General features: G+C 38.2%; 1 protein-coding gene across 2 annotated transcripts; it reads right to left on the minus strand.

The window, feature by feature from the left end:
* Nucleotides 1-414: 414 nt before the first annotated feature.
* On the minus strand, nt 415-6,493 carry LOC108438464 (transmembrane emp24 domain-containing protein 2). Of its 2 annotated transcripts, XM_017716264.2 has the most exons (5): nt 6,126-6,493; nt 4,095-4,287; nt 3,535-3,555; nt 2,127-2,234; nt 415-631 (listed from the first exon to the last, which is right to left on the minus strand). In XM_017716264.2, exons 1-5 carry the CDS (start codon nt 6,303-6,305, stop codon nt 507-509), a joined length of 627 nt encoding a protein of 208 aa, XP_017571753.1. In that variant the 5' UTR covers nt 6,306-6,493; the 3' UTR covers nt 415-506. The 2 variants fall into 2 exon arrangements, with proteins under 2 accessions (XP_017571753.1, XP_017571754.1); XM_017716265.2 differs by lacking the exon at nt 3,535-3,555 and having other exon boundaries at nt 6,126-6,490.
* Between the last annotated feature and the right edge of the window lie 4,642 nt (nt 6,494-11,135).

Below are 11,135 nucleotides of genomic sequence, written 5' to 3' on the forward strand. Positions count from 1 at the left end.
TGTGATAAAACACCTTGAGAAACCTGATGCAAATATTCACGTTGACCGTTACTAACCTTTTCTAACTATTTCATCATTACAGGTCCTGTTTCTACAGCACTCTTTTAAGCGTCAAATATGTTAACATGAGAAATTTATGTATGTTTTCCAAATGCTACATGGCAACAGGATGGTAAAGGGCGATCAAGCCTGTGCAGAAAAAGATTTATTTGTGAAAGATTTACCTTGCATGATCAAGTACAGGGAAAGCACCTGTAAAATTCTTGGAAAGTTTGAAATTAGTGCACCTTTAAGCAAATACAAAATAGTACTTCTTAAACACAGGACCATGAAAGGAAGTGGAAAGTGCATTCCCAGACATCATGAGCCTGGCAACGTCTAGTCTCAAAGACAACGGACTAGGAGGTGGTCATCTTCCCATTTTCAATAGTTTTACTTGTTTATTCTCCAAACAAGTCCAAAGAACGATGAGACACTTTGGAATACAAAATAGTACAAACCACAGCTTAAACAACTCTCCGCACTTCAAAAAACCTCTTCAGGTAGTAAATCTGTCCCAGCGTCATGGCCACCAACACCAGGGCCTCGAAGAAAGACCACAGCACTACTCGACTGTTTGTGTTGTCATTAACTGTAGGCATAAAAAGAAGACATTATGAAATGGCAAAATTCATTACTTTACATCAACATCACAGAGACATAAATGACCAAAAAGCTGCAACATCACATTCATTTAAAACCAGTGGTTTTCAAACCAGTCCTCAGGGTCCTCCCAAGACAGGCCACATTTTTGCATGATCCCAGTTCTCAATATATAGACCCCTGAAGTTGTTATTCTGTAGTCTGAGCAATGCTCATAATAGGAACCCCTGATCTAAAATGGCTTTCTCTATGACAAAAATCCCTCGATTATCTCTAAGGCTCTGTCACAAAAAAACATAGGCTGGCTTTACATGGTGAACCTTCCTTTCAACAAGTTGCATATTGAGAGTTCCCTGGAGCAATTTCTGTGCAACCTGACTGTCACAAAAAGCATTTCAAAAACAATGTTGCACTCAACATTTACTCAACTAGCTAGCTAAATTAGCAAGTCATACGTTTTTTAATACACCGTATCGTTATCACTGTAAAGTCATTCAAAATGTGTAATTTACATAATTGTAGCATTTGTAACATTCATGATTTTTCCCCCTAGCTCTTCCTTTTGTCTCATGTCTACATATCTATCTTTCTCTGGTTCTTTACTATATCTGAGCTTATCTGTTTTGTGTATGTTTGTGTATAACACTTTGAAAATTAAAGGGTTACTGATAGCTATAGCCTACTAATAGTTTCAAGTAGGTTTCAAGTAACTAAAGGTGCATTAGTGTTTCAGTGTAAAACCAGCCTTAGATAAAGCACTGGTGTTAGGCCTGGGCGATATCTAAAAAAAATAATTAGGATGAAATATTCTAGTTAAAATACTGCCATTATACTATCCATGTATATGGAAAACAATGTAGTATTATAATTTCAGTTTTACTTTTTTTATAATTCACATAATCACCAGGAAGCTGTATTGAAAATACTGCAAAATTTTATTCAGACAGTAAATCATACACATTGGGGAATTTACCACAGCCTAACAGCTTTTTAAGGCCCCATAATTATTCAAACACAAAACATGCAGATATGATTTTAACATTGTTTGTTAGCTTTTCTGATCCTGTTTATCGGCCATGACAGGGATCTGGAAGGTTCTAGACACTCAAGCCAAACAGGCTTCTTAACAACACTCTCTCTTTCTCTGGTAAACAGAGGGGGGGGCCCTTATGGCACGAGCCAACACACTTCTTAAAAGACATGTGAACCCCAATTTCCCAACATATTTACAAGCTGTATTAGAGAATTGCTCCCAAAATTGCAATTGTCATCTTTCATGCATTATATTGCCGTTAGCTAACCAATATATTTTAATTACAAACTACTAAGATTTATTAAAAAACATTAAATAGGCAAAGACTAAAAAGAGTTTAAATTTTAATTAATTAAAAAAAAAAAAAGCTATGCTCATCCCAAATATTTACAAGGAACTGAATGGGGGTTAGAGTCATCATTCTAATGAGGTATTTGTTACAGGGCCTTACTTGCTCTGTGTATCCTCTCGCGGACCTCCATGTACTCCTGTTCGTGTTTGACCGCTGTCATGGCAACTGCTAGCTCGTTGATCATCTCCTCCAGTTTGTTTTGGTGGGCTGTAATGGAACAGTGGCCTAATAAGCATATGCTTAATGCAACAGCAGCATGCACATCCAGAGAGAGTGCAGCAAAAAAAACAAGATTCAGACAGATGAAATTACAGCTGTATTGTTCTATGCCTTCAGAAAAGGGAAATAAAATTAAGGGTCGGTTCTCCCAACCTCCCTTAAAGTGGCCAAAACCACAAAATACAAAAATGAAACATGGTGCTGAACAAGTATGTTGCCTCAAGAAGTACAAAATACATGAAAGCACTAATCAAACTGAGTAAACAAGACCACAGTTGAGGGTCACTTCACATTTAAGACAAGAATCAAATCAAGATCTACAAACGTCTATTCCAAAAATGTTGGGACAGTGAAAAGTAGTAATGTATAAATCCACATTGATCTGTACTTAAATGAAAACAGTACAAGAAACATTGACAGATAGTGGAAACATGTGCTCTGGTCTGATAAGTCAAACTTTTATACTGTTTATGGAAAGAATGGATGTCATGTTCTCCAGACCAAAGGAGAAAAGAACCATCCAAATTTTTAGTTCAAAAGCTGGGTCTGTCCATCTTCTTCAGGGAAGTCTATGCTTATTTTAACTTTACAACTGCAAGCTACATTCTACACTGCACAGATGCATAACCAGGAAGTTGGCTGCCTGCAGTCAAGCCCTGACTTCCTCTGAAAACGTGTGGTGCATCATGAAGCACAAAACACAAGGCCTGTATGGTTGTACAACTGAAGACTTGTATAAAAACACTTAAAACTGAATCAACTGGTGTCTTTGTTAAAACGAAAGGTGACATAACTTCGGTAAACATGCTCCTGTCCAATCTTTTTTGTGCTGCAAGCATAAAAATCTGCAAGCAATAAAGTCTAAGGTTAAAATAAAATTGTGTTTTGTACTGTTTTTAATTTAATACAGGTCAGTTAGAACATAGTAATCCCTGCAGTGTGTCCCAGCTTTTTTGGAATTGAGGGTTACGTTTTTCAAAGTCAAACGAATGAATAATATGCTTTTCTCGTAACACGCAACATGCCTAACTACTATGATGTGCAAGGGCAAAAAATTTTAGCTAAAGTCCACTCTCAATGCAAACCATTTCCATTCATGTTAGCTTCATTGTCAGGCAACTACATACTTGACCAAGAAACAAACCCGCACTGCACAGCCGTGACATGTGCGCATTACTGTCAACACTAAAAGTTTCTAATGAACTGTTCAAATAGAGCAGTAGCTAATGGAAGACTAATGCATAGTCACAGAGCCATGTAAGCTTTCCATGCAGCCTAATTAACCTACCATCCCAGGTGCCACCACCAACTGAGGGGGAGGAAGAAAGCGGGAAAAAGAGGGAGAAAGATGAAATGAAAAGAATGAAAGGATGGACGTAAGGAAAAATGACAGCAGAGATGTAGCCAGACGCAACATTTAACAACATGTAGAGCTTTTGAGCAGAAGTCATGCATTATGATCATTTTACAGTTTTGCTTCTTAAATGTTGGGTCTTTTTTAAAAGACAGCCTGTACAAAATTTTATGGCCAAAGGAGCCATAAAAGGTATTTTTACAGGAATACTCCAGCATTCTGCATCCTGATGTCTATACTGTATGGTCAATTACCACAGACAGTAATTTTGTATGGATTCACTGTACTTAAATTGTTAAAGATTGTTTTAATTTATTTTCTAAGTATTTTCAATTTGTAATCAACCTAATGATACAGATGCAGAGAATCAGGCTGAAAAATGCCAAAGCAATCTCTGAACTAATAGTATAATAAATGCAATCATTTTACATAATGGAGTTGTAGAAGGATATTACAGGGAAGAAAACAGCACATTAGACAATACAACACCATACCCTCTGTCTCCATGCCATCACCCTTTGGCGCCTCTCCAATATCAATGGTAAACATGACGATCTTAGGAGTCATGGTGGACATCTTATTGCTGAAACAGAACTTGTAGGTGCCGTCCATGTGTGCCGCCACAGAATACTTCCCACTGGACTCTCTGTCTCCCTTATAGATCTGCTTCCCATCCGGACCTGTAATCTGTCATACAACAACACAGACTAAGTCAACAGTGCTCATGTCAAAACAGAAGGCATGTGACAGATCACATCAGCATAATAAAATGTTCTCAGTTGCAAACTGTGTCATTGTGTCTAAAAAGAAACCCTGTACTAAATTTATTTTTATATTATATTATTAATAATTATAATCTTGTCCCCATGATATTGTCCTCCCCAAGGCTGTTACATCTATACTACATGGCCAAAAGTATGTGAACATGCTGTCAAACTAACAGGCTTGGCTACAGATAGAAACATCCACAAACAACAGCAGCTTAACTGTGACCTACTAGACCACACAAGCTCACAGAACAGGACTGCAAAGTACTGAAGCCAAAAATTGTTCTTAGTTGCAATGCTCACTACAGATTTCCAAACTTCGTCTAGAAGCAACAACAGCACAAGAACCGTCAATGCCCTCTGGAGTAGAGGAAACGTGTTATCTGGAGTGATGAATCATGCTTCACCATCAAGCAGTCTGGCACATCAATCTGGGTTTGGCAGCAGCCAGGAGAATACCTACAGTGACAATGCTTCAGGTGCACAAAGCGAGGTCCAAAAAGAAATGGTTCTGTGTGGAAAAACTCGACTGGCCTGCTCAGAGGCCTAACCTTAAACCCCATTCAACACCTCTAGCATGAAGTGGAATGCTAGTAAGTAAGGCAGGCCTCATTACCTATCTTGGCTGAATGGAAGTGTACTCCAGAAGGCATGTTCCAAAATGTAGAGGAGTGTGTGCAGCATAAGGAGGGAAAGAGGTATTCAGCAAGCACATACGGATGCATCCAGGTGCTCACACACTTTTGACCAACTAGAGTATCAAAACACACCCCAGAGTCTGGCAAGTGAGCTCTAGAGGTGGATACTGACAGTTTAAGAAATTCATGTTTCTAGAGTTTTAACTGTGTGTTTTTTTGCCATTTAGACACTTCCGTATTTGACAGCTGCAGTGGACATTTCCTTAACATTAAGTCCTCTTCTTCTCTAACAGCAGTGCACAAGCAAGAGAGGCTACACTGTTCTCCACAGCACATTACAGAATTCGGCTCAGAACATGTTCTTATAAACTGGCCGCTATGGTATTTTAGATTATCGCAGGAACCGGTCATGTTTTATGAGACTTCAGCACTTGTGTAGGGAATAAAGAGGCTAGCAACTAGATCAATACAAAGCTCATTAATTGCTTTTTTATGTTTGTGCCATTGACAAAAAGACCAACTGACACCTAGCAGCTGTTTTAACCTTTCAAGTAGACATTCAGCTTACACTGTCGCTTTGAGTCGAGCATCACAGGCAATGGGGTCGGACCTAAACTACGGTTAAATTTAACAAAAGTAATGCATTTTTTCCCCATCGAGCCTTTAAGATTCTCCACGTAGCCAGTGGGCTAACTTGCTAGTTAGCCTGTAGGCTAACGACTAACGTTACTGATAGTTGCAAGCACAAGCCTTAAGTTCAATAATGCTCATAGCTACCGTTCAAAACGTTAATTTAAGATCCAACAATGAACTAAATTGCGGTATTAATCCAAAATGCCATCTCGCTAACCCTACATTATTTGTAATTAATCGTTTAGCTTAGCCAGTGGGTCAGGAAGCTAGTTAAGCTGCCTACTCTGGCAAGTAGGCTAGTGCAGACATTAGCCTAGCAGACTAACTGCCGTGCTATGCTAGCTAGTAAGTTTTGAGTACCGGCTGTCGTCCCAATAAATTTGAATATCTTCTCGTTTTCTAGCTACCATACATACCAACGACATGTAACTAGGGCGCGCCTTACATCTCTCAGTACTCAAAATACTCAAATGACTAGCAAATTTACCTCCACGTCGATATCCAGAAAGCCTCCTTCCGCCACCTCGAACATGAGGCTCATCTTGGTGCCAGAGTTGACCCGCTCGTAAAAGCACTCTTCAGCGTGAGCGTCCACACTCACAAAGTAGCCGGACGCCGTGGCGGACAACGTCGCCAAAAGGACCATGAGCTCTGAAAAGGTGAACATGATCAAGCCACAGCGCTTAGTCCAAAACTACATAAAGGGGCGGCTTTAGCTCCGCTCAGGGAAACGCAGGCTAACAGTCGGAGAGCCGCGGACTCGCTGAGGAGGAGTCGCTCCCAGCGGCCGCCAGCATGAACCGCTGCGAGTGGACAGAACAGGAGGAGCAGAGCGGCCTGCGTGCTGCCACGTAAGAGTGAAAGAAGAGTCACCCCGAGGGACAAAATACAGTCAAACTGTGCAACAGAAAACACTATTTTAAATTAGTACAGCAGGGGTGTCCCGATTCACAGTTTCCATAATCAGATTCAATACGATGCAGACGTTAAAAAAAGTATAATTAATTAATTATCAAAACATCTTACATGCACCCATTTGAAACAGATTAGGTAAACTATATCAATTAATTCCGAGACATAACCAATCTGAGTAAGTAGCGATATAAACCAAGCCAAAATAAAATAAAGTATATGAGTAAAATAAATAATATATGAGAAATCCTATTGGGGTCGATTTTTTTTTCCAGAGTCTGTTTGCTTTCCACGTGCTGGGGAACATGGTCAAGTTTGATTTATGAATAATGAAATTCTTTCTTTTTGCTCTCAGTGATTATTCTAAATTTAATGTTATCAATGACAAATGCTGGTACCATAATATTTTTTTGATGTTTCAAAATTGATTGAAAGCAGGCCAAACGACTTTAAATTTGTTAAATTTGTTGTTAACCCATATATAATACTGTGGTGTCTCCATATAGCAACAATGAGGAGTGCACCTAATGTTAATACCATTACAAGAGAACTTTGGAAACACTATACGTGCTATAAAGTGTTTCCGCAGTTCATATAGTCCTACAGTGCTACATAATACATTCTTAATATTTGCTTCTTGTACTAAACTATAGTAATTGTAGCAGATTATAGTACTTATTAGGTCTTTATAATAAGGTCTTTTTAATAAGGGTATGTTCATGTGTTAATGCTTCTATTTTCAGTATTAGAGCACTTCACATTTTTGGAATATTTTAGCATGGCAGCGCAGAAAAACAGAAGCAAGTAAACAAATACAAATGTGATGTGAGATGTGTAATTGTTTACTATCAAAATATAGCTTCATGCATAGGCATTCACAGGCAACCAGTCTGGTGAAGATTAAGCAATAAGATGGACAAAAGCGTGCTGCACAGCTAAAAGAAACAGTTGTCGGTCTGTATGTTTGTTCATTTTTCTACATAACAGTTTGTCATACAGTGTTCAAAACAACATAAACAAGTCTATCAACGACTCATCATAGTTTGAGGCAAATGTGTGATGAGCCAATTAGCATTAGCTTTGTAGCTCCAGAGCAAAATGAAAGAGGTAAACTTCAGACACCAAACAAGTCTTGGCCGATCGACTACATTTGAAGACTGTATTGGAGAAAGCTTCAACGCAATGCATTTTTATTTTCAAATGTCGAAAGACAGGACAGTTTCATTTCTCAATCAATATAAATGTATCATCTTTTTTTCTAAACTTTCCTCTTATGGAACACACTGACCTTAAGCTTGGGCTCTTCTTGAATAATTAACAGCCTACAGCTTTTAAGCCGTACAAAATTATGGCCATCGATCTGTCCATTAGCCTGTTCTACAAGTTAATGAGATGATACGTTTCTCTTCACAGTATTTTAGGAAGATCTATACCTGTTGTTGCTGTGGTGACATCTGAGTTTTATTATTATTGTCTGCTGTGAATGTATAAAAAGCACTTCAGGGCATTCATATCCGAGTTGAAAAGTTATCCGACTATTGCTTAATTTATTTATTAGTGACCACTAAAATGGCATGGAAGCTTTTGATTAAAACATTTATACAGAATTGCCTGAGTTTGCTATTATCCTAGTGTCCTAGTGTCACAGAAGGGATGTTCAAATTAAAATTTCCTACTTAGTAGTCAAACTTCCCACAAGTGTTCCCACTTGGTCATGAACACATAACACAGCATGTAGCTGTTGGAAGGTGGTGTCTTTGGGCCTGTTTGCACCTTGCATTAATATGTGTTTTAGGATTGCGTTCAAATCACATTCGGATTTCACTTGAACGTATGAAAAGCCAGGTGTAGACGGATCTTCACTTCAAGTGTAAACGGAATGAGTTTTTGTTTTCTGTATACAGATACATGAGTGTAAATTTGGCTGCTAGATGCTGACTAGCAGGTGAAAGAACGAACAATGAAACGGAAGATGGAGGACAGGCAAGGCTGAAGTTAACCCCAAACCAAAATCCTTCTCAGCAGTTCTCCGAAAGTCCAGAGAAAGCGAAGCATTGGTTTATTAAAAATGCAACTCCATCTTCAAATTTTCATCAAGCTTTCAAGCTTATTCAAAGAGACAGGAAGGTTTCAAGACCTGTTGATACAAACAGTTGTTTGTTTGTAAGTTTGTTACTTTTATCTCCAAATTAAAATATGATATTTATGTGTCAGAGCTGTGCTGAATTTAAATGTATAGCTACCAATTTTAAATGTCTGAAAGCTACAATATTGACTGATCTGTGCATTAATTTAATAGTCACCTCATCTCCATCTGCACCCATCTTATTATACCGGACAATAATTTATCTGAACTTAGAAAAGAACAACAAAAACTGTAGTCTGGAATCTGCCCATTGACTTCTGTTATAAATGTGTTCCAAGTCAACATGTTTTCTGTTTTCTGAGTCAAAACGATTGCTTTGTTGATCAACTTTAAGCTATATATTCTGCAGAGAGAGATCAGGTTTAAATAACGCTCTAGTAATTCATTAATCGAATCTGCTGCTTGTCGAGACTATATTCCATATGCAAAACCTTTAAAAAATTAAATATTGATGATATCTTATGTATTTAAAAAAACACAATATGAGATATTAGATCATGACTGGAGCCAAATAACTGTCTAACAATACAATATGATAAATCTGTTTTGAAGGGTCAGGGTGTTGATCATCAAATGTTTTTTTTTCCCTCAAATTCAGGCTTTTACAATACAGCTGAGCAAAGAAGTGAAAACTTGTTAATGGAAATACTGAAGTACTGTATCTGCCCATTGGCCTCTACACTCTCAGTAAAAAAGGTACAGCACTGTCACTGGGGCAGTACCCTTCTTGTCACTATGGTGATACCCTCAGGGGTACATCTCAGTCCCTTTAGTCGGGGAACATAAATATACCATAATCCACTGAAATTATATTTTCTAAGCTGTACTGACTCCACACACCCCGTCTCATCTCCAGGGTTTTTATTTTATTGTTCAGTTTTAAAACATTATAAAAAGATAAAAATGTCAACTTTTCCACTAGGAAAAACTTATTTACGGTACACAATTGGACCTTAAAACCACTGGTTGTACCTTTGAGGGAACGTTTACACTGTTTGTACCTTGATGAATGAATCATGTACCTGCACGGTACCTTTATTTCTAACAGTGTATTATAAATGTGTGTATATTGATTTATTATGCAATCAATCTTATTATGAAATTACAGAGGGATTTTTAGGGAAGAAAACACAACCACATACTCAAACATACACTAATGTTAGACAATGCAACACCATGCCGTCTGTCTCCATGGCATTAGCTTTTGGTGCTCCAACTTCAATGGTAAACATGACGATCTCGGAGACACAGCTGGATGTCCTATTGCTGGAGTATAACTTGTAGATGTCATCCATTTGTGCCACCACAGAATACTTCCCACTGGACTCTGTGTTGCCTTAATAGATCTGCTTCCCATCTGGACCTGTAATCAGAACAGAAGTGACCAACAAAAACTTCCAAAAACAGGAGGTTCTTGATCATTTGGAACTGGTTTTGTTTCTTAAACAACAATGAATAAACAGTAAGTCTTATCATCACATTGTATAAACTGGAAGTGTAAACACCCTAGTATTTTTAACCGCCTTTTTGTCATCGTTTGACTTTTAAAATATATCAAAAACGTGCAGAAACTGGAAAGTATGAAGAACATCCTGTTTAAGAACCCTTCATTTTGAACTCTTGCAGGCTTCTTTTTTAGCAGGTGGAGCAGTCATTTCTTTGCCACAGAATTACCATGACTCTGTTTACATCTGGCTGTTTCATGCCATAAGTATATATGTATATATGTCTCCATCTGATTGCCACATTGCACATAATATTCGGTCATGACAGCCAATTTCCTGTGTTGTTGCTTTCTTTGCTGTTCCATTCCAAACATCACAAAAGACTGCTGTGTAAACTGATTAGCCTTGCGTATTAGTCATTAAGGTCTTGGATCAAGTGCATCAAAATGTAATGTATTGTATCGGGACAGTGAATAATGATGGCATTTAAAGAAAGTCCTCAAAATAACCCATGTAATCTTGGGTCACACTTACATGTGAGCAGTATCCTCACCATCCACATTGATGATGTGAGTTGTCCCACATACACAGCAGTCTCACTGTGTGAGTCAGAGAAACTTATCATGAGAAAGGCTAACAACCAAGCAACAACTAACCTGGCGACCCTTCCCAAGCAAGGTTAAACTGGAATGGCATGGACACGTGTACAGGAAAACCATCAGGTACTGGCACGGGCAGAATTCTCATATCAGTGTGCCTGTTTCATAGCCATTTTCAGAACAAGTCTTGTGGCTTTTAGCCTTGGTACTTCATTAATAATTAACATCTGTTTAAATGGTTGAAAACTGCTGTGGTCATTGATCTGTCAGTTATTATCTTCATGAACATATGCTGGCAGGAGAATTGATTATACTGAGCTCAGTGACTTTCACCATTACATTGTCATACAGTACCATCTTTCCAACAAGTACGTTTATCAGATTTATGAAATGCT

This window comes from Pygocentrus nattereri, chromosome 20 (genome assembly GCF_015220715.1).
Source record: "Pygocentrus nattereri isolate fPygNat1 chromosome 20, fPygNat1.pri, whole genome shotgun sequence".
Classification (NCBI taxonomy): domain Eukaryota; kingdom Metazoa; phylum Chordata; class Actinopteri; order Characiformes; family Serrasalmidae; genus Pygocentrus; species Pygocentrus nattereri.

Bases quoted from the DNA above. Each gene is read 5' to 3' on its own strand.
- LOC108438464 (XM_017716264.2), bottom strand. From the start codon at position 6,305: ATGTTCACCTTTTCAGAGCTCATGGTCCTTTTGGCGACGTTGTCCGCC. The intron at 3,556-4,094 runs GTATGGTGTTGT...CCTCCCCCTCAG, and splicing joins TGATGGCATGGAGACAGAGG to TTGGTGGTGGCACCTGGGAT. The intron at 632-2,126 runs GTAAGGCCCTGT...TTATGCCTACAG, and splicing joins CGAGAGGATACACAGAGCAA to TTAATGACAACACAAACAGT.